Genomic DNA, 24,813 nt, shown 5'->3' on the forward strand with positions numbered 1-24,813 from the left:
CCTAACTTGACACTATTCAGATAATAATCTTCCTTCCTATTCTTACCACCAAAGTGGATAACCTCACACTTATCCACATTAAACTGCATCTGCCATGCATCCGTCCACTCACACAGCCTGTCCAAGTCACCCTGCAACCTCATAGCATCTTCCTCACAGTTCACACAGCCACCCAGCTTTGTGTCATCTGCAAATTTGCTAATGTTACTTTTAATCCCTTCATCCAAGTCATTAATGTATGTTGTAAATAGCTGCAGTCCCAGCACCGAGCCTTGCGGTACCCTACTAGTCACTGCCTGCCATTCTGAAAGGGACCCATTTATCCCCACTCTTTGCTTTCTGTCTGCCAACCAATTTTCTATCCATGTCAGTACCCTACCCCCAATACCATGTGCTCTAATTTTGCACACTAATCTATGTGGGACCTTGTCGAAGGCTTTCTGAAAGTCAAGGTACACTACATCCACCGGCTCTCTCCTGTCCATTTTCCTGGTTACATCCTCAAAAAATTCCAGAAGATTAGTCAAGCATGATTTCCCCTTCGTAAATCCGTGCTGACTCGGAACGATCTTATTACTGCTCCTGAGGGAAGTAGGAGTCAGAGGGCAAGCCCAAAGGAGGGCAATCAAAAAATTTTGCCAATGCCGCCGAACGGAACAGTCACTGGCTGCGGCTAAAAAGAGGAGATGCTGTCTGGGCTGCCACGTGACCATCTAGATGCTAACCATGAGACACACACCCAGGACTGATGACCCTGCGGTGGGCCTGACTCAACTGAGGGTGTCTTGTGATAAAAGGCCAAAACACCCAGTGACATTGAGATACACAACTGAAGATGTGTCTGAATGGTAGCAACATCGCCTAGTGGTCACCCCCAAGAACAACACCAGTCAATTGTAGTGCAAACCTTAGGGAGTGTAACATCTAATCCTACTAATCAATCAGATTGTGGCAATCTCAGTGGAAGTGTGTTGTGGACCAGAATGGGGCTTGGGAAGATTTTCAGGTAGAATAGGAGGTGTGAGAAGATTGAGGGGCGGGGAAAGATTGAAGGTGAGGGATGATCCATGTGTGAGGGAAGAATTCATGGAATCTCAGTCTGGAGGATCAGCATGGGAGAGTCCAGTCACATAGGAAGAATACCAATTTTATTATTGTTTCTATTGCTTTCCATTGACCGAGACTTTAATAACACTCTACCCTAAAGCAATTAAAACAATTCATGTCCAAAGTGTGTTTGAATTAGAAATGGAAACTTTTGAAATTGAGCTGGGTTGATATTTAAAAATAAGCTATGGAATAGAAGTCGAGGAATGAGACAGACTTGATTTTTCTTGCAAGAACAGCAATAGGCTCAAAGGGCCAATGGCTTGTAATGACACTGTGGTTTGAATTAATGGTCATTACGGTTGAAGAAATTGAAATGATGTGATTTAACTTGGTGAAATAAATTATTAGGACTCAAATCTCAGGCACTGGTATTTTTAATGGCTTTAGAAATTACTAGACCAAGTGGACCCGTTGGGCCCATTCCTCGTAGAGGGCGGACAGGGAAGGGGAAAGGGTGTGAGTGAGTGAGCCCTGGCAAAGCCTCTCCTGTATTGTAGCACCCTCAACCCCCCCACTCAATCCCCTTTATCCCCCCCTCCTCCCCCCCACTGACCCACTCCACCCCCCCTACCCACCCCCACTTGCCCCTCCCCTACCCCCACTCCCCCAGCCCTGCCTCCACCCCCATTTCCCCATCCCCAGCCCTATTCCCCCTCCCCTCATCCCCATCTCCCTCCCCTACCCCCACTCTCCCTGCCCATACCCCTCTCCCCACCCCAATCTTCCCTCCTCCCCATCCCCACTCTCCCCCACCCCGACTCTTCCCTTCTCCCCACCCCCACCCTGCCCTCCTCCCCACCCCCATTCTCTCTGCCCGCACCCCACTCTCCCCCCACCCCAAACTTCCCTCCTCCCCACCCCCAGTCTTCCCGTTCTCCCCACCCCCATCCTGCCCTCCTCCCTGCCCCCACTCTCCCCCCCCACCCCCACTCTCTCCTCCCCCCACCCCGTCCCCCATTCTCCCCTCTTCCCCACCCCCACTCTGCCCCGCACTGTCCCCCTTCCCCCCCACCCCCACTCTCGGGGGAGCGCATTTATTTAAAGGTTATAGGGGGGGGGAGGGGCGAGAGCGAGCTGATCTCTTGAAGACGTGCGGATCGCATTGTGACCTCACTCGCTGAATACCGGCGGTGGGGGAAGGGGGGGCGGGAGCGCAAGCTCATCTCAGTCGCACGGGTCCCATTGTGACGTCACACGCTGACAACCTTCAAGAAATGGGTTAGAAAGGATTTTTTTTCATTTTAAAATCTCTCTAGCTTTAAAAATGTAGCTTCAATTTGAATGAGAGTTGCTAGAGATTATGCCCAGGATAATGGTGAGTAACGTGGTGTGAAAATTGTGGCGCTATTTGGGTCCATTCCTCGTAGAGGGGGGAACAGGGAAGGGGAGAGGGTGTCGTCACTGAGTGAGCCCTGGTCTCAAAGCCTCTCCTGCATTGGTGTAGCACCCTCAACCCCCCCCCCCCACTCAATCCCCCTTATCCCCCCCTCCTCCCCTCACTGACCCACTCCATTCTCCCTACCCCACTTGTCCATCCCGTCCGCATCCCCACTCCCCCAGCCCTGCCTCCACCGTTATTCCCCCCTCCCCACCCCGATTCCCCCCTCCCCCTCTCCTGACCCCCACTCTCTCCTGCCCCCCACTGTCCCCCTTCCCCCCACCCCCACTGTTCCCCCCACCCCCACTGTCCCCCTTCCCCACTGTTCCCCCCACCCCCACTGCCCCCTCCCCACACCCCCACTCTCCCCGACCCCCTCCTCCCACCTCCACTCTCCCCGACCCCCACTCTCCCCCTCCTCCCCCCACCTCCACTCTCCCCCTCCTCCCCCCACCCCCACTCTCTCTGCTCCCCCCACCCCCATTCTCTCCTCCCCCACCCCCACTCCCCCCACCCTCCCTCCCCTCCACCCACTCGGCCGCCATGCCCACTCCCCTCCGTGGAGTCGTTGGCTGCGAAAGGCACTTACCAGTGCCCGTGCGTTCAACGCTGACTTCCGACGTGCGAGTCTCTGCCGGGGCGGGGCCGGGCAAGAGGCGAGGGGAGAGGGGAGAGGAGGGCGGTGTGAGAGGCGAGGGGGTGCGAGGGACGAGGGAGCGACTGAAGCCGGGCGGGCGGTGGCGCTAGCGGCGGCCATCTTGTTTTGGCGAGTGAGGAGCAAATGAAGTCGAACGTGGAGCATTGTGACATACGCTGTGGAGTTTCAGGAAATGGGTTAGAAAGTGAATTTTTGAAACTTTAATGTCTGTAGATTTAAAAATGTAGCTTCAATTTGAATGAGAGATTTCAATTTCAATTAGAGATTATGCCCAGGATAATGGTGAATAACGTGGTGCAAAAATTGTGGTGCTATGCTGTACCGTTTTGGCTGTGCGAAGCACCAAAGTTATGGTGTGCACAAACACACATACACACGGACAGAGTTATAGTAATATACTAGACCAAGTTGGGCCCATTCCGCGTAGAGGGGGAAGAGGCAAGGGGGGAGGGTGTCAGTGATTGAGCCCTGCAACCAAAACCTCTCCTGCATTGGTGTAGCACCCTGAAGCCCCCACTCAATCCCCCTTATCCTCCCCCTCCTCCCCCCACTGACCCACTCCATCCCCCCCCTACCTCACCTCCACTTGCACCTCCCCTGCCTCCAACCCCACTCCCTGCAGCCTTGCCTCCACCCCACTTCCCCCCTCCCCACACCTAATTCCCCCCTCCCCTTCCCCTTACCCCCACCTCCCTCCCCACCCCCATTCTCCCGGCCCGCACCCCACTCTCTCCCCACCCCAATCTACCCCCACCCCAATCTACCCTCCTCCCCACCCTCACTCTACCCCACCCCCACTCTTTCCTCCTCCCCACCCTGCCTTTCTCCCCACCCCCACTCTTCCCTCCTCCCCATCCCACCCTGCCCTCCTCCCCAGCCCTTCTCTCACCCCCACTCTCCCTTTCCCCCCACCCCCCTTTCCCCCCACCCCCCCACCCCCACCTGCCCCACCCCCTCACCCCTCTTCCCCATCGCCTCTGTCCCCTTCCCCCCCACCCCACTCTCTCTTCCTCCCACCATTGTGGCGCTATGGTATACCGTTATAGGCGAAATCACAGAAATACATAGATAGATACATACGGATATATTTATATATATATATATATATATATATGGTGGTAAGGTCAAGGAGGACCTTATATATATACAAGATCCGAGTTTTTTTTATTTATTGAGTGAGAGACAGAGAGAGAGACAGACTCAGAAAGAGGGAAACATTGAGAAAGATTTATATAATAACCTTCACAAATTTATCTAAGGTTCTACATAATACATTAAAATTTAGCCACTAATTTAAAAGAAATTATCAAGGATTTTTTTCCCCAAAATGACAGCAAACAGTGGGATAATTATATTTGCACATGGCAATTTCAAATGCTCACTTTGCAGTGGATAAAAGCAAACTAATCAATAATAATAAAGTTAAGAAATTCACTTTTTATATTTGTTGCAGGTGCTGCGTTGTTGGATGCTATATTGCTGAGGACGCTTTTCTTGAAATGGGAGGCATTTTTCTTCTCCTGGATTTGCTTGAAGTAAGAATTCAACTTTAATGTTACTTTTGTATTTCTGATTCTGTAATAGTAATCCAATGAGTTCCAATAACTCCATTACAATTTAAGAATTAAAATTTTTAAATAGTGTAAATGTATCTGTGAAATTAAACGTGGTTTTGTCAGTGTGACAATGAAGGTGTTAAATGTCATAAATTATCAACAAGTTGTTTAAAAGAGAAGAAGCTAGATAGAAAATCTGCAGCCTAGTTAGCCTAACATTGGTAACATGAGCTTGAGAAGGTTGAGAGAAGTCCATCACCATCATCAGATAGCAAAGTACGAGGGGAGCATTTGATGCCTGGTGCCATGATTCACTGAACACACAAGGGTCTACAGGTACTGGAATCTGGAGCAAAACATAAACAAACTGCTGATAGTTTTTAGTGTGTCAAGCACCATCTGGTGGGGCAGAGGGATAATCAAAGCTTTGGGTCGAGTCCCTGCTTCAGGGCTGGGTCTTTTGGTTTCCAATTGTCATTTTCAGGATCTTGGTTTACTTCTGGAGCCTTTTCCATGACTGGATATGGCCACTAGGCAGTGGAGGTTTTAGATTAGAGTTTTCCCTCTCCTAGATGGACTACCTTCCCAGGCTGACGAGCCTCATCTGCCTGATAGTCGTGGGAGTGGGAGCGTCCACCTTCCCGTCTATAGCACCTGCCCACTGCAGCTTTCATCCACCTTCCCAGCCATTGTGACACTCCACTAAAGTCAGCCATCATCCACCGCCTGCTTCACCGTTGAGGTCTTGGTTGGATTGCTCTTTGTCAGGGACCTCCTCCTTGACCTTACCACCATGGGTGACCCCACCAGGAGCATGGCTCCAGATGGCATTGCTCTCAGGATCTCAGCCCCACACAAGCTTCTCCACCACGGCAAGGTGACAATGCACAGAGAAGTATCTCTGGACCACCTATCCTTAAACAGTCAAGAATTCTTCTCAAACTAATCTTGTCAATGGTTCAGCCATGTGCAATTAAATGGATTGTAGAACAGCAATAAGCTGCACTCTTTTACTCCATTAGATCAAATAAATGGGCCACCTTGCATCTCTTCCTGCACATAATCAAGTTTGCAACTCCTTCTCCCTTCACTCCCCCACCTTCATTTTGATTGTATCTTCGTCATTTTATTTGTTATGAACCCATTAATTGGCCAATTTAGCGAGCCAGTCCATTTTCATTAAATAACTCATTTCATTTGATTTTTAAACATTATTATACAAAAGTGTTTCTGTACTGTTCTCATTATGTGGCGACACAATTTAACAGCCAGCCAAACTCCGTACAATAAATGCATAAGAGTCAGGGATCATCTTAGTTGTGCCTTTTATTAAGATGCCGTTGTAGGTGCATTCATGAATCAAGAGTGAAACTGTAGAATAACACAACAAAATACATAAGCGATTCAATAGTGTTAGAACAAGTGTAATGCCAAGGTAGCTATGGCTTGCTGCTACATACTACATGAATTTTAAATAATCCAAAAATGTCTGAATTATTACTATAAATGTATATTAAATTACAAGAATGCACTTTAAATACAACGTAATTTTCAGAACGGCCTACTTTCTGTTTCAACCCATTTCGGCTCCACACCATCCAGGCACATGTAACATTTCAGCAATTACAGCATAAATCTTACAAAGTTGCCAAAAGCGTTCTCCTCACAAATATCACCAAATACAATTAGAATATAGGGTTACATAACACAGAAACTTACAGATGATGCTTTCACAAGCTTAAAGGAAAGGATGGCTGCAGATATACAAGTTTGCTTCTTGGACTGCCTGAGGAGAAAATGGCTGCTTTGAGGTCACGCTTTGAGGTCACAAGAGGTCACAAGAGACCCACTTCCTGATCAAACAAATCACCACTAGGGGCGCTAAAACAGTGCCAAAAGAACTCAAAAGCCTGGGACAGAACACTCCCCGCCTGGCCTGGCATCTATAAGATGTCATAACTACTTAGCTATCTTGGTCTTTCCTTGACAACAGAAGTACGACTTCCGTGACTTCCGTGACCGGTCTGAGGTATGTCTTGCACGATCCTTCCTTGGAAATCTTGATTTGTATCTTGCGTACCATCTCATCTGGACTTTTAAAGACATCGGAGACAAGTGCCATCGGCCACTCATTGCGTGCTACTTGAGCGTCTCTCATTAGAACAAGGTCTCCCTTCTGAATATCCGGTTGTGTTGACTTCCATTTGCGGAGGGTCTGCAGAGTGGGAAGATATTCACGTCTCCAGCAATACCAGAACTGGTCAGCAAGACTCTGCACCCATTTCCATTTCTGTCTGAAGTGGTTGCCTTCTGAGAACACTCCCATTGGAGGAGGTAATCCAACCTTTTGGGTAAGTAGCATGGCTGGGGTAAGTATCAAGGGTGAATCTGGGTCGGTAGGCACAGGAGTCAATGGTCTTGCATTGATTATCGCAGAGATTTCTGCCATGAATGTGCAGAGAACCTCATGAGAGAGAGGTTGTGACTTGACCTGCATCAACATAGAGTCCAGTATCCTTCGGACAATCCCTATCATTCGCTCCCAGGCCCCTCCCATGTGGGAGGCATGGGGCGGATTGAATTCCCATGTGCAAGTGTGGTCCCTCAGGTATTCCTGAACCACTGGTTCCTTCGCCATCTTGTGGAATCCCAGTTCTTTGCTTGCTCCTACGAAGTTTGTCCCACAGTCAGAGCGCAACTGTCTTGCAGGTCCTCGAATAGCAAAGAACCTTCGGAGAGCATTAATGCAGCTTGAAGTCTCCATCGTCTCGATAACTTCAATATGGACTGCTCTGGTGCTCATACAAGAGAAAAGTGTTTTGTTAGTGTGTTTCCTTTCTGTAACCTGCTACAGTACAGCTACACAACTAATTAACAGAGGCTTTACACTCGAGTCTTGGGTTCAGCCATTTTAATCCAGGATCACTCTCGCTACAGCCTCGTGGGTAATATATCCCCGGTACTGCACCACCGGGTGTGCTATTCCCATAACATCCCCCTTTATTTACAAAACAGATATGTACAGGAACTTTACATGTATAGCCATAAATTAAATTCTTCCATGGCATCTTAGTTCAGTGCTCGGAATTATCTAAACTTTGAACAACACATGTCTGGTTCCTCATTCCCTTTCCCTTTTTATTTATTCAATTTTATTAGCCATTACCACTACTTCTACATAAAACAATGCATATCAAACTATAACCAAAAATATAACATTAACTTTTTAAACATAACCTAATATCCTTTACATCTATATTCAACTACATGTACAGGCCCTATCCTTATGTGGGCACATAATCCTGCAGATAGCGTGGTTTTCGAACGCATCTACCAGATCTTGTTGTCAGGGTTTGATGCTCCCTGGGGACCGGTGGTCGGCTCATAGGTCGATTTTCTCGCTCCGGTTCAGGCAACGTCACCAGGTCATCTAGGTCAACATCAACGCGATGAAATGGCTCGTTGGTCTTCCTCAGATGGCGCCGATTCCGACGATAGATGACGCCGTCCTCGGTTCTGACTTCATAAGATCTGGGTTGCGCAACACGGCCTACAACCACAGCCTTCCTCCAGGACTGATGTCGATTATCGGTCGGCTTCACTAGAACTGGATCGCCAGCTTTCAGGGGAATCGGATCTTGAGATCCTCTGTTGTAGTAGTCTGCTTGTCTGTCTCTAGCTGCTCTCAACTCATCTCTTACTTTTTTCGGAATTTCAGGTTTGAGCAGCCTCTGAGTAGTCGGTAGAATGGTCCTGGTACGTCTGTTCATCAATCTTTGAACTGGACTGCTACTCATGCCAGGTGTTGGTGTGTTGCGAAAAGCTAGTAGGCTCAGCTAAGGGTCAGCTCCGGCAGCCTTAGCCTTCCTCAGCAATGACTTCGCAACTTTCACACTGCTCTCCGCCTTTCCATTACTCTGTGGATAATAGGGTGATGTGCTCGTATGTTCAAACTGCCACTTCTTGGTAAAACTGTTGAACTCCTCAGCTGTGAACTGTGGCCCATTATCTGTGATGAGCTGATCTGGTATTCCATATCTTGCGAACTGGCCTTTCATTTTATGGATGACATTCACTGCCAGTGTTTTCTCTAGATAGTCTATTTCCCAATATCCTGAGATAACTCAATAACTCGATAACTTCAATATGGACTGCTCTGGTGCTCATACAAGAGAAAAGCACAGCCCAGCGCTTGCCATGAGCATGCCCTCCTCTAGTTCTGCGTGCGATGACTGTGAAAGGACCAAACACATCCAGGCCGACATATGAGAATGGAGGAGATGTGCTTACTCGTTCCTCTGGTAGGTTGGCCATCACCTGGTGTTGGTTTTTCCCACGGAGCTTCCTGCATACGAGGCATTTGTGAAGAACACTGCTGACACATGTCTTACCACCGATCAGCCAGAATCCCGCGGTGCGCACAGCTCCCTCAGTGAACAGGCGGCCCTGGTGCTGGACTCGGTTATGATAGTGACGTATCAATAAGGTGGAGATGTGGTGGCGGCCTGGTAAGACAACAGGATTCCTTTCTTCACTGTTCAGTTGTGCATGTGCCAGACGACCGCCAACTCTTATTAGTCCATTCTCATCGAGGACAGGATTCAACATAGCCAGAGCACTATTCTTGGGAATGTTTCTCTTTTCCATGGGAATGTTGTATTCCTCGGGGAAAACTGACCTTTGAACAGAGAGGATGGCTACAGTCTTGGCTTGAACTAGCTCCTCTTGAGGATGCGGTTGTTCACACTGGTGCCAACCAGTGCATCTGTGTGATCGATTGACAGCGAAGGACTTGAAAGAGCGGGCTACATGGATAAGTGAAGCGATTCCCTTCAGCAAACTGTCCCATGTGGAGAAACGCTCAAAGCGTTCTGAACCAAGTTGTCTGTCTTTCACACTGGTGGAAGATGTGGTGACTTGGGGCTGAGGGCGAATCTCAGTCGATCTCTGGACTTACCAGTTCGAAGGAGGCTTGTGTGGTAAGGTGATATGTGGATGGCTTGTAGAGGAAATCTGGCCCTGTAAGCCAATTTATATTCTTAAGTTGAAAGGCAGGAACGGATCGTGAAGTGTGATCTTTATCTGTTTTGCCTGTCAAGTCACCTTTGAAGGCATGATGAAACCCATGTTTGTCATCCCACGCTTACCTGACCGTCAAACTGTCGCCTCCAATCTACCTGTCCAATGTCGAACGATATAGTAGGATTGATTCGAAAAAAAAGGGGGGCTTTTGGAAGGCATAAAGAACTTAAGGCACAGGCATCATTAGAGGAATACAGAAGGTGTAGGGCGGTTCTTAAAAAAGAAATTAGGAGAGCAAAAAGGGGCCATGAGATAGCACTAGCGGGCAAAATAAAAGAAAATCCCAAAGTGTTCTATAAGCATATCAAGGGTAAGAGGGAAAGAGTGGGGCCCATCAGGGACCATAGTGGAAAGCTGTGTGTGGAGCCAGAGGATGTAGGAGATGTTTTAAATGATTTTTTTGCATCTGTTTTTACGAGGGAGGAGGGGGTGATGCGGACTTAGAAATGGAGCAGGAGGGTTGTGATGTTCTTGAGCATATTGCTATTGACAGGGAGGCGGTGCTAGAGGCTCTGGCAGGCTTAAAAGTGGATACGTCTCCGGGCCCTGACGAGATGTATCCCAGGATGCTGAGAGAGGCAAGGGAGGAGATTGCGGGGGCTCTGGCACAAATTTTCAGAGCCTCTCTTGCAACAGGGGATGTTCCGGAGGACTGGAGGATAGCTAATGTGGTGCCATTATTTAAAAAGGGCAGTAGGGATAAACCTGGGAACTACAGACCGGTGAGTCTGACATCGGTGGTGGGGAAGCTGCTAGAAAAGATTCTGAGGGACAGAATCAGTCTTCACTTGGAGGATCGAGGGTTAATTAAGGATAGTCAACATGGCTTTGTTAATGGAAGGTCGTGTCTGACTAACTTGATTGAATTTTTTGAAGGGGTGACCAAGGAGGTAGATGGGGGTAGTGCAGTGGATGTGGTATACATAGATTTCAGTAAGGCTTTTGACAAGGTCCCACACAGGAGACTAGTCAAGAAGGTAAGAGCCCATGGGATCCAGGGCACCTTGGCAAAATGGATAAAAAACTGGCTTAGTGACAGAAGGCAGAGGGTGATGGTAGAAGGTTGCTTCTGTGACTGGAGGCCGGTGTCCAGTGGGGTGCCGCAGGGATCGGTGTTGGGTCCCTTACTGTTTGTAATCTACATTAATGATCTGGATGTCAACGTACAGGGCATGATCAGCAAGTTTGCAGATGACACAAAGTTAGGGGGGGTGGTGAATAGCGAGGAAGGGATCTGCTAGCTGTAGGAAGATATAGATGAGATGGTCAGATGGGCGGAGCAGTGGCAGATGGAATTTAATCCTGAAAAGTGCGAGGTGATGCACTTTGGCAGAAATAACTTGGAGAGGGAGTACACCATGAATGGAAGGACCCTAGGGAAGACAGGGGTACAGAGGGACCTTGGAGTAGAGGTACACAAGTCCTTGAAGGCAGCAGGAAAGGTGGACAGGGCGGTCAAAAAGGCATATGGGTTACTGGCCTTCATTAGCCGGGGTATCGAATATAAAAGTAGGGGGGTAATGATGGAATTGTACAGAACACTGGTGAGGCTGCAGCTGGAGTATTGTGTACAGTTCTGGTCACCACATTATAGAAAGGATGTGATAGCTTTGGAGAGGGTGCAGAGGAGATTCACCAGGATGCTGCCAGGGATGAGGGGCCTCGGCTATGAGGAGAGACTGAGCAGACTGGGGTTGTTTTCCCTGGAGCAGAGAAGGCTGAGAGGGGACATGATCGAGGTGTACAAGATCATGAGGGGCATAGATAAGGTAGATGGCGGGGAACTTCTTCCACTGGTGGAAGGTTCAACAACGAGGGGACATAGATACAGGGTAAGGGGAGGGAGGTTTCGGGGGGATGTGAGAAAGAACTTTTTCACCCAGAGGGTGGTTGGAGTCTGGAACTCACTGCCTGGGGTGGTGGTGGAGGCGGGAACACTCACAACGTTTAAGAGGCATTTGGATGGGCACTTGAAATGCTACAACATTCAGGGCTACGGGCCAAATGCGGAAAATGGGATTAAAATTAGACTGTGTTTGGTAACGGGCGGCGCGGACACGATGGGCCGAAGGGCCTCTTTCTGTGCTGTAGGACTCTATGACTCTGACTCTATGACCTGGTGACAAGCCAGCTGTCGCCGAGAAATTTCTATCCGGAAGATTTCTCAGCGACGCGTCGAGATGCACTACGATTCTTTGAAGACTCCTCACAATCATGCCCGCGACACCCCGGCGACCTGTCGGCGACAGCCTAGTCGCCGGCAGTCGCCTTAAAATTGCCTACAGACCAGACTCCCCATCATTGGCTCCATCTAAACTTCACACTGCCTCGAGAAAGTAGCCAAAATAATCAAATCAGACCAGATTCAGGAAGAGCTTTTAACCCTCCGCTCTAAAAAGAAAATGTACTGCTCTTCCTGCTTTTGCATGTACCAAATCCTCTCATTCCCAGAATATTCTAAAATATTTTTTGCTTCTCCGTAAAGACCTTCACTTTAAAAGTGCAGTGATCAGAAAAACACTAATATTCCAGTCGTGACCAAACCGACTTTCATAAAGGAAGGCACAGAATGCAGGAGTAGCTGAGCGGGACAGGCAACATCTCAGGAGAACGTGGGCTGGTGATGTTTCGGGTTGGGACCTTTCTTCAGACTGATTGTGAGGTTGGGGCGGGGGGAGAGAAAGCTGGAAGAGAGGAGGGGTAGGACAATGCCTGGCAGGCAATAGTCCAACACAGATGAGGAGGCTTATATGTTAAGCCTATGGTTGGATAAAGGCCAGAGATGAAAATACAGAAAATGTGAGACAAACAGATTGGTGTTGTAAAAGCTAGTGGAAGGAATGTGGGTGGAAGGGGAAGGTGATGGGAGAAATAAGTACGAGTCCAGGTGAGGTACGGGGGAGAGAAGAGAGGGGAAAAGAAGGGGAGGGGGTTATATAGGGGAAGAAGGGAGAGGAGGAAGGTTATGTAGTTATTGGATAATTCACTGTTCATACCGTTTGTTGTAAGCTACTCAAGCTGAATATAAGGTGTTGTTCCTCCAGTTTGCATGTGGCCTCACTCTGGCAATAGAGGTTGCCCATGGCAGAGAGGTCGGTGTGGCAATGGGAAGAAGTGTTTAAATGGATAGCAACAGGAGACACTACAGTCTTGGCGGACTGAGCATGTGTCCAGCGATACGATCGCTGAGTCTACATTTGGTGTCACTGATGGACAGGAGGCCACATCGGGTTGCAGTTGATGATATTAGAGGAGGTGGGATAGTATGAGTGAACCAAGAAATTGCGGAGGAAGTGGTCTGTGCAAAAGGTGGAAAGGGGTAGGGATGGGAAGATGTGAATGTTGGTTGGACCACTTTGGAAGTAATGGAAATGATGATGCCTTGTCCCATCTGGGGGAAGGGGGAGCGAGACAGAACTATGAGACACAAAGGAGACACAGTTGAGAGGATCTTTCATAAAGGTCCATCACAGTTTGAGGTTTTTTTCCAAATCAACTGCTGATGCTGGAAATCTGAAATAAAAACAGAATATGTAGGCCAGACAGCACAGATGGAAAGAGGAGCAGAGTTAACATTTCAAGTTGAAGATCATTCCACACATGCTGCCTGACCTGCATAATGTTTACAGCATTTCACGTCTTTTAACAGCATTGATACAGGCCAACCTTTACACAAACTGCTGTAACTCAGCGCCCTCTTGTGCCTCTTCTGTTTTTTAAAATATTTAATTTGTGTTTGTTGTATCTGCTAATATATACTTTGTTGTTAATAATATGCTTGGCTCTCTCATTATCTGTGTTGCAGATACTATTTAAAGGAATCTGTATATAAATGGAGTTGGTAAATTAAGATATAGTAATTTAAATTTAGTGAAATAAATAAAGCAATCAAATGTATAAAACATGTTGGAGCTAATGTTGGATCCGATTAGGCAATTTGCCTTGGATCTCAGGAGCTCTGCAAAGTAATGCAAAAAGAATACTGAAGATTCTATTTCATGTAGAAAGAACTAAAGAAATAACCAAATGAGGTGAATTAATAGCACATGGCAGATTTCTAAGTAAGACTTTGTCAAAGGGTTTATCAAAGTCCACATAGACAACAATATTGACCATAAACTAGAAAAGTTTTGCTTTATGAAGAAAGTAGATTATATAGGTGTTTTTTTATAAATTCAATATGATCAGACAATTAAAACTGTTCGTAAAATAATATGCTTAGTATTTGGGGAGAATGCTAATTTGTTGTTAAATATTTCTCTTTGAACTGTTTCAAGTGGAATTTTTATATTTTCCTGTAAAGTCAGGCTCAGGGTGCATGCACAATTTGATACTCGGGACACTGCTTGAGATATGTGACAATACCAAAACAGTCTATCACGTTAGAGTGTGGCGTGGGAAAAATGACCTGACAGCACCCTCCCTTCTACTGTATCTCTGGAGGCACATCGAGCAAGAAATGCGAGTCAAACGGGATGATTTTGGAAGGATTCTAGGTAAATGTGTTTGAAAAATAATCTGTATTGTCATAGAAAATTTTATTATAGTTTTCTAACATTTTTCAGCAGTGATATAAATAATAACCATGAAAACAGGACATTAAATTGATATCTTGAACCAGTCTTTCATATAGTTATTTTAACATTGTTTTTCAATATTTATCTGAGAATATGATTTATCAGGGGGAAAAAAATCATGCTTGAGCTTATTCACATTCTGCCACTTTAATAGTCTTGTAACAATGAAAACAGAGTTGTTCTCTCCAATACTAATACTCATACTAACCTACCTCTGTCAAAAAATTACAGTTGGCTCAGAAATGACAGAACAAAAATGATGGAGAACTTTGGGAACAGCCTTTATTGCTGTCAATAACAACACCAAACTTTGTGTCATCCACAAACTTATTTATGATACTTCATATATTTTCATCCAAGTCGTCAATATTGATCCCAAACAACAAAAGCCTCAGAACTGATCCCTGTGGTACAACCACTGATCACATGCTTCCAATCGGTAAAACATCAAGTCACAACTAACCTTTAACTCCTATCAGCAAGCCAATTTTGGATCCACTTCGACAACTCACCTTGACTTTCATGTGCTTATACCTTCTGGACCAGCCTACCACCTGAGATCTTGTCAAATGCCTTAATAAAGTTATAAACACAATTTCAACCACTCTACCTTGATCAGCTTTATTAACTATCTTCTCAAAAATCCCAATCAAATTAGTAAAGGCAGAACATGATTCATTCTGCACAAAACTATGCTGACTCCCCCTGATCTTCCCCAGCCTTTCTAAATGTACATAAATCCAATGCTGTAAGCTTTCTGCAATAATTTCCTTACAATTAATGTAGTGCTCACCAGCCTGCAATCACCTGACTTATCCCTTCTGCCATACTTCAGTAAAAGAACAATGTTAGTTATCTTTTAGTCTTCACTTGTGGTTAATAAAAATGCAAAATTTTCCATCAGGGCCCCAGCTATCTTCTCCATTGCCTCCCATAGGGTAATCACATCTGGCCCTGTGGATTTATCAACCTTTATGCATCCCATAACATTTAATGCCTCCTCTTATTATTATTGACCTACTCCAGATTATCTGTATACCCCTCCCTGAACTCCCTATCTTCCATTTCCTTCTAATTGGTAAATGCAAATGAGAAGTATTCATTTCAGACATCACCCATATCACCTGGGTTCACACACAGATTACTTGTTTGGTCCCTAAGTAGACACACTCATCCCCTGGCTAACCTTGGCCTGAATATATAGAGTCATTGAGTCACATAGCACAGAAAATAGTTCTTCAACCAAGCTCATCTGTGCCGGCCAGGTTTTCTAAATGAGGTAGTATCATTTGCCAGCATTTGGCCCATATCCCTCTAAAACTCTGATGCATGTATGTGTCTAGAGTTTTAAACATCACCATTAACATTACTTATTTTTGGTTTTAAAAGTTTGAGGGATTATATTGTTATTTTGATGATTTTACTGTCTTTCAAGTTATTGAATATTCTGCATGGAAATAAGCCTTTACGCCCAACTTTTCATGCTATCCAAAATGTCTATCCAAGCTGGTCCCATTTCATGCATTTGGCCTATATCCCTATGAATCTCTTTTTAAATTTATGCACATATCCAAATTTATTTTATGCACAATGTTTCAGCGGTAGTGACTTGGGTGCTGTTTGTATGGAATTTGTACGTTCTCCCTATGACCGCATGGGTTTCCCCTGGGTACTCTGATTTCCTCCCACACTCACAAGACGTGCAGGTTTATAGGCTAATTGGCTTCTGCAAATTGTAAATTGTCCCTAATGTGTAGGATAGAACTAGTGTGAATGGGTGATTGCTGGTCGGCATGGACTTGGTGGGCCAAAGGGCCTGCTTTCATGCTCATTCTCTAAAGTAATCTAAAGTATTGTAATTGTAGCCTCCACTGTTAGCTCATTTCAGAAAGCCATAACTCAGTGTGAAAAATGTTTCTTGGGCCCTTTTTAATTTTCCCTCCTTTACTTTAAATCTATGTTCTCTAGTGTCAGATTCCCATACTCTGGGGAAAGAGTAACCATCCACCTTATTTAAGGAAAGAAGTCCCATACTATCCAACCTCTCCTTATAACTCAAGTCCTGGAGTCTTGGTGACATTCTGGTGATTCTTTTCTGCACCCTTTCCAGTTGAATGAAATTTTTTCTACAGCAGAGTGACCAGAATTGCATGCAATGTCTCACCAATATCTTTTATAGCTGTAGCATGACATCCCAACTCCTACATTTGATACCCTGACCGATGAAAGAAAGTGTGCCTAACAATTTCTTCATTACCCCATCTACTTGAATTGCCACTTTCAGGGAACTGTGGACCTTTACCCATTGTTCTCTCTGTTCTGCAACATTGTCCTGGACTCTACTTACTATGTAAGTCCTACAATGGTTTGACTTACCAAAATGTATCACCATGCACTTGTCAGCATTAAATTCCATCTGTCATTCTTTGATCCTCTTCCATAGTTTATCAAAATCATTTTGTAAACTTAGATAGCCTCCCTCACTATCCACCATACCCCCATTATCGGTGTCATCTGCAAATTTACAAACTATGTTGACCTCATTGTCATCCAAATCACTAATGTACATGGCAAACAACAGTGGGCCCAGCACCAATCCATGCAACACACCACTGGGATAAGAACCTTCTGACTCCTTCATCAATACTTTTTTACGATCAAATTTTCAATATCCTTTGTCATCCATGATTCCCAAATCTTGCCATCTTTGCCTTTGATACTTACTCAAATATTCTGGCCCTGAACTCCAAATACCTCTCTTTTCTGAATTCTTACACTTTTTTCTTTTTAATTTTGTTAATGTAATAAATACAAGCTGTTCTATTGAAATAAATACCACAAAGATTAAATGACTGAACAAGAATTAGCACAGGAATTTAATGGGAATAGAATACTCAAATATTTTAAAACCATCAATTTTGAAAGCAAACAAATTATAAAATAGACTCATTGTTTAGTGTGCTGCCAGATCTAAATGTTTAGTACATTCACCTTGTAAAGAAGTATTAACTCTATTGCTTTGAAATTCATCTCTGATTGGAAATAAACACCATAAGGTAGCAGCTGTGCATTGCACAATCCTTCCAAAATTCAGTCCAAAAGTCAATGGAACTGTCTTTTAGCAGCAGAGTGCAACTCAACTATATCTTGCTCGTAATTTAGATGTGATATATTTATGTCAAATTGAAAGTTTTGGGCCAGAACTTCTTTAAACTGCTCCATCTGTTACGTTATCTAATTTGCAAAAATCTGATTATTTTCAATTAGATTAATTCAATTAATTTGCCTTTAGATTGTCTTATCTCATTTATCCCATTATATGTTATATTATGAGTTAGATAGAGCTCTAGGGGCTAGTGGAATCGAGGGATATGGGGAGAAGGCAAGCACGGGTTATTGATTGTGGACGATCAGCCATGATCACAAGGAATGGTGGTGCAAATGGCCTCCTCCTGCACCTATTTTCTATGTTTCTATAAAATGTACTTTATTTCAAATTTTCAATCATAGATTTGCTATTGTTCTCCACGATATGTAGCTTGCTTATAACACCTCAGATGTGGTCTCGTGTCAATTTTAGACTAATAACCATTTAAATAAGCTTGTTTTTGTTCATAGCATTTTAGGAATTCAATTTTATTTCAGATATCCTTGAAGCACAAAGAAGTATTTCTATTCTGTGTCACATTATTATGTCCTCAGGACTTTCCAAACCAATAATTTACTTTGTCAAAAATAATCGAGGGAAAGTACTTGAATTAAAACTAATCATGTTATGGTCACTACCTCTCTTAACATACCTAAAGAAGCTTCTTTATATTCTTGGCGAGCTTCGCTTCGTACCACATCTTTTCAGCCCGTATTGCCCTTTTTGCTACCTTCTGTTGTCCTTTGAAAGTTGCCCAATCCTCTGGTTTCCTGCTACTCTTTGCTATATTAAACATCTTTTCTTTTGGTTTTATTCCATCTCAAACTTCCCTTGTTAGCCACGGTTGCCTGTTACTCCCCTTAGAATCTTTCTTTCTCTTTGGAATGAAATTATCCTGCACCTTCTGGATTATGCCCAGAAATACCTGCATTAAAGTTGTTGAACCAGGCCATGATGCAACAAGTCAATATGCTCCACCGTCATTCCTGCTTGGATCCTTTTCTATTCGACCTTGGTCAGCTCCTCTCTCATGCCTTCATAGTCCCCTTTGTTCAACTGCAACACTGACATTCCTGGCTTAACCTTCTCCCTCTCAAATTGCAGATTAAAACTAATCATGTTATGGTCACTACCTCCAAGCTTCCTCCTTTACCTTGAGTTCCCTTATTAAATCTGGTTCATTGGACAACACTAAATCCAGAATTGCCTTCCCTCGAGTACAAGCTGCTCTAAGAATCCATCTTGGAGGAACTCTACAAGTGACAGGTGACAGTGATTGTCTTCTCCAAGCTATCTAATCCAAAGCTTCTTATAATTTAAGTATTTTGTATCAAAATATTAGACCTTAATTAGAGTCTTACAGAATAGAAACGGGCCCTTCAGCCCACTATGTCCATGTCAATATTTATGTCTGGTATTGTCCGTATCATTCTATGCCTTTCCTATTTAAGTACCTGCTAAATGTCACATAAATGTATCTGACCACATTTTTCTCTTGTGAAGAGTTCTATTTATTCATCACTGTCTGTGTAAAAAAGGTCCCTTTAAACTCCCTGTAAAACTCATACTTCTCACCTCATGCCCTCTTGTTTTTGATTCCACTATCACAAGAAATAGATTCTGATCTTTTTTTAACTATTTTGTAAACTTCAAACTGCAAACTCCCTGACTTTCTGCCCTAATCCCAATTGAAATTTACTGACCTTCCCTTTTATAGTAAACTCTCAAATTGCTGATCTTTCAAGGTATATTGGCATGCTATTTTGATGAGAAAAGAATCAAACCTGGACATGACAATGTATTTACAAGAACATCCAGATTTACGTTTAGTTTTAGGTTTATTGTTGTCATGTGTACTGAGATAGAGTGAAATGCTCTGTTTTGCACGCTATTCCAAACAGATCATATATACCATGCACCTGAGGGATCTAGGAGTGCAAGTACGTAGTTCCTTGAAAGAGGTGTCACAGGTAGATAGGGTGGTCAAGAAGACTTTCAGTACATTGGCCTTCTTCGGTAAGGGTATTGAGTATCGAAGTTGGGACATTATATAACAGTTGTACAAGACATTGACGAGTCTGCATTTGGAGTATTGTGTTCAGTTTTGGTTACTCTTCTGTAGGACTTATATTGTTAAGCTGGGAAGAGTGCCGAGAAGATTTACTAGGATGTTGCCTGGACTCAAAGTCCTGATCTATGGCAAGGTGTTGGGCAGGCAAGAACTTTATTCCTTGGATCACAGGAGGATGAGGGGTGATTTAATAGAGGTATATTTGATCATGGGGGGAATAGACAGGGTAAATGCACAGAGACCTTAACCCAGAGTAGGGGAGTCAAAAACCAGAGGACATAGGTGTACAGTAGAGAGCATATTGACTTGTTGCATCATGGCCTGGTTCAACAACTTTAATGCCCAGTAATGAAGAAGATTGCCAAAGTGGTGAACACTACCCAATCCATCACAGGTACTGACCTCCACCATCAAAGGAATCTGCAAGAGTCACTGTCTCAAAAGGCATCCAGCATCACCAGATGCAACAGCACCTTGGCCACACTTTCATTTCACTCCTCCCATCGGGAAGAAGATATGGGAGCCTTAAAACTGTAATGTTTGGGAGCAGCTTCTTCCCCACTACCATCAGGCTATTAAACACTACAACCTCCAAATAAGCTCTGAACTTCATAGACCTGGGGGCACTGTTTTTGTCTTTGCACTGTTATTGTTTGTTTGTCATATAAATACTGATACCTCTCATTCTATATCTCTCACTCCCCTTTCACCTGACTCAGTCTGAAGAAAGGTCTCGACCCGAAACATCGCCTATTCCTTTTCTCCAGAGATGCTGCCTGACCCGTTGAGTTGCTCCAGCTTTTGTATCTGTTTTTTATATAAATACTGAACTTTTTTGTGTTTATTATGGGTTTCACAGTGTACTATGTTTACATATCTCTTATGCTGTTACAAGTAAGAATTTAATTGTTCTGTTTTGGGGCACATGACAATAAAACACTCTTAACTCTTGACTCGAAGGTGAGAGGGAAAGATTTAATAGAAACCTAAGGGGTAACTTTTTCACACAGTGTGGTGGACATATGGAATGAGCTGCCAGAAGAGGTAGTTGAGGCTGGTTTATAAACAAGATTTAAAAGACATTTGGACAGGTATGTGGATAGGAAAGGTTTAGAAGGATATGGGACTAACACGGATAGGTGGGACTCATGTAGATGGGGCAAGTTGGGCCAAAGGCCCAATCATTCTGATTCAGAATGATCAGCCATAATCACATTGAATGGCGGTGCTGGCTCGAAGGGCCGAGTGGCCTACTTCTGCACCTATCGTCTATTGTCTATTGAAGGGCCTGTTTTCATACTTTATGACTCTGACTCTAATTCAGCATTCATGCCATTACTCTATTGTTTATTTAATGTAAAATATATATAATATTTTGGGGGGAAAATACATTACATGTTTCAGCCTATATTTTTTAACTCATTTAGATGCCAAGAAACCTCTATCTATGATTTTCCAGGAACAACACGAAAAAAACACTTTGCCAGCCAATTACCAAAGTCCTGCAGTGATAGACATTTATGAAAATCCAAGGGTGAAGATTTATTCAATTTTCTGTAAATTAGGTAAGAAGGCAGTCAGCCTATTACAGGTTCATTAAGTGTGTTCAATATAAATGAAAGTAAATTGATTTTTTAAAACATTCTAAACTGCAAATCATAAATATGTAACTGTCGTCTTTTCATTAACACATTAGTTTATGAAATTTGCCTCAGAGTCATAGAGTGATACAGCGTGGTAACAGGCCCTTCGGCCCAACTTGCCCACACTGGTCAACATGTCCCAGCTACACTAGTCTCACCTCCCCATGTTTGGTCCATATCCTTCCAAACTCCATACACCAACCACCCTTTGTGTGAAAAAGTTACCCCTCAGATTCCTATTAAATCTTTTCCTCTTCACCTTAAACCTTTATCTTCTGGTCCTCGGTTCACCTACTCCTGGCAAGAGACTGTGCATCTACCCGATCTATTCCTCTCATGATTTTATACACCTCTATAAGATCACCCTTCATCCTCCTGCGCTCCAATGAATAGAGTCGCAGCCGACTTAACCTCTACCTATAGCTCAGACCCTCTAGTCCTGGCACCATCCTTGCACCCTTCCCAGCTTGACCACATCTTTCCAATAACATCATGTAAAGTCTATCTTAGTTCTTTTTTCAATTCATCATTTATGATTTTTTGCAAATATATTTCACAAGGTTTTGAAGATCTTCCTGGATTATCCGCACATGATCATGTCACACTTGCCATTGTACAGCATTATTTAGATTTGAAGGTAAGTAATTTTCAGTTACTGAAAATTTACTGAAGAGGAATACACAACCACAAAAAATATGATTGATACAAATAACAAATGGCTTGGAAATTATATTAGACAGGAACTGGATTCTTAAAGTAATGGTATTCCATAGGTTTTCTGCATTTCATTGGTGTTAGAAAATAAAATTATTTTTTTGTTTCATTTGTTAGCCATATTAATTAAAATAGAAACAAAAACTGTGGCCAGTACTTAATTAAGTTTCCAGTTGGTAATGGGGCCTGCTCCATGTCAGAAATATATCTTGCAATATTACCCATTAGACTGTGTAATAAAATAACTGCAGATGCTGGTACAAATCAAAGGTATCACAAAATGCTGGTGTAACTCAGCGGGTCAGGCAGCATCTCAGGAGAGAAGGAATGGATGACATTTTGGGTCGAGACCCTTCTTGAGTTAGACTCATTGATATCAATTGACATTTTTGGAAGGATTTTCCTATGGCAGTAGAAGAATTCTGTGCCCACACAACATTACCCCTACCTTGCAACGTAGCACTAAGGACCACCTTTTGACTACCACAGACATGTTTTCAAACTGTGTTTTGCACTAATATCTTGTTTTCTTTTCACTGTCATAGAATTTATGTGTAATTCATGTTTAATATTTGTTTCAGTTTGTTGTCTGAGTCTATGTGCCTGCGATGCTGCTCTAAGCAAAATGTTCATTGCAGCTGTAGCTCACCGTGTCTGCGCATATGACAGTTAACTTGACTTGTCTTGTAATGGTGAGGCTAAATGCATTCACCATTATTTATATGTAAATTGGACAGCAATTTCCATATGTTCTTAGGTTAAATATATAAAGTTGCTGTTTGTGATGCACTATTCCTCCAGAACCTTCATAAAAATAGTCTCTCAGTGTCAGGTTTTCCATTCTAATGTATTGCAATGCATGAAATTCTGTCATGCCAGAAGTCCATGATCCATGGTGAAAGAATGGATCGACTGGGCTTATTTATATTCACTGGAATTTAGAAGGATGAAATGGGGATCTTATAGAAACATATAAAATTATTAAGGGATTGGACAAGCTAGATGCAGGAAAAATGTTCCCGATGTTGGGGGAGTCCAGAACCAGGGGTCACAATTTAAGAATTAGGGTGAAAAACCTTTTCACCCAAAGAGTTGTGAATTTGTGGAATTCTCTGCCACAGAAGGCAGTGGAGGCCAAATACAGTGCCCTCCATAATGTTAGGGACAAAGACCCAATATTTATTTATTTGCCTCTGTACTTCACAATTTGAGATTTGTAATAGAAAAAAAATCACATGTGGTTAAAGTGCACATTGTCAGATTTTAATAAAGGGTATTTTTATACATTTTGTTTCACCATGTCCAAATTACAGCAGTGTTTATACATAGTCCCCCCCCCCCCCCCCCCCCCCCCATTTCAGGGCACCATAATATTTGGGACACAGCAATGTCATGTAAATGAAAGTAGTCATGTTTAGTATTTTGTTGCATATCCTTCGCATGCAATGACTGCTTGAAGTCTGCGATTCATAGCCATCACTAGTTGCTGGGTGATGCTCTGCCAGGCCTGTATTGCAGCCATCTTTAGCTTATGCTTGTTTTGGGGGCTTGTCCTCTTCAGTTTTCTCTTCAGCATATAAAAGGCATGCTCAATTGGGTTCAAATCAGGAGATTGACTTTGTTCACTCAAGAATTGACCATTTTTTAGCTTTGAAAAACTCCTTTGTTGCTTTAGCAGTATGTTTGGGATCATTGTCTTGCTGTAGAATGAACTGCTGGCCAATGAATTTTGAGGCATTTGTTTGAACTTGAGCAGATAGGATTTGTCTATACACTTCAGAATTCATTATGCTACTACCAGAGGCAAATAAATAAATGATGGGTCTTTGGCCCAAACATTATTGTGGGCACTGTATTCGAGAGAGAGTTGGATATAGCTCTGAGGGCTAACAGAATCAAGGGATATGGGAGATAGTAGGAACCGGGCACTGATTCTGGATGAACAGCCATGATCATATTGAACGGCGGTGTTGGCGCATTGGACCAAATGGCTTACTACTGCACCTATTTTCTATGTTTCTAAGTCAGTGTTTGAAATCGTTTTTTTTAAATCAATTTCTCAACTGTTTCCTATCCCTCTTTTTATTTTGCTTTCTATTTCTATCTTGATATTGAATTCCTGGATCACACTTTCTGCTACTGATTAATAATTTTTCAATATGCTTTCTGAGTTACTCCATTCACAGGTCATTAATGCCCTGTAATATTTGCATTATTTTGAAGATTGGTCTCAATTGTGAGAGCAAGGCAACTTGTTTCCTCATGATGTGGCCTCATGCAATGAAAAGGTTTTTGTGGACGGGCTGAAATAAAACCCCGATCAGAAACATGGATAGCTAACTAACCTATGTCGCCACACCTGTCTAGGACTATCAAGGTCTGATTATTTCTGACATTGAAATACATTCAAAAACAATAACAAAAACATTATTGTACCTTTTATATGCAATGCAAATAGGCAAAAAACATTTTTTTAAACTTAAAACATTTAAACAATCAAATATCTGATAAAATTCTCATGACAGTTTCACTCCCCATTGGAAATGAAATGTCCTCTTGGGCATGGGATCTTTGTGCAGTTCCCATAAAGGGGGGGATCTCTGCAACTTCACATATTCAACATCACATTGCTGAACACAATATTAAGGAATTACTTGTTTAGGAAATTACTGAATTACTGATGATGGTGGGGAGGGGGAGAAGTGGTATTGAGGGGAAATGGGCATGAAGAATTTTGTCAAATATTCTATTCCTCATTTGGCAGACCCAACATCCCAGGAAGCAGTCTTTATGAATACAATATTTCACTGCTTTTTCAAACCCCATGTAAATTAAACCAAAAAAGGCGTGAAAATGTTGTCAGTGCACAAGACTTC

The 24,813-nt window shown here is 43.5% G+C and overlaps 1 protein-coding gene across 1 annotated transcript in view; it reads left to right on the forward strand.

Annotated features, from left to right (window-relative positions):
• cfap69 (cilia and flagella associated protein 69) overlaps positions 1-24,813 on the forward strand; it is an 84,912-nt gene that overhangs the window by 45,931 nt on the left and 14,168 nt on the right. Inside the window, exons 16-19 of the mRNA XM_078427779.1 lie at positions 4,600-4,681; positions 14,088-14,280; positions 21,008-21,145; positions 21,784-21,860. Coding sequence (XP_078283905.1) covers positions 4,600-4,681; positions 14,088-14,280; positions 21,008-21,145; positions 21,784-21,860 — 490 coding nt within the window. The remainder of the gene's footprint in view (positions 1-4,599; positions 4,682-14,087; positions 14,281-21,007; positions 21,146-21,783; positions 21,861-24,813) is intronic.

The sequence above is a fragment of the Rhinoraja longicauda genome, chromosome 2 (assembly GCF_053455715.1).
Source record: "Rhinoraja longicauda isolate Sanriku21f chromosome 2, sRhiLon1.1, whole genome shotgun sequence".
Lineage (NCBI taxonomy): Eukaryota > Metazoa > Chordata > Chondrichthyes > Rajiformes > Arhynchobatidae > Rhinoraja > Rhinoraja longicauda.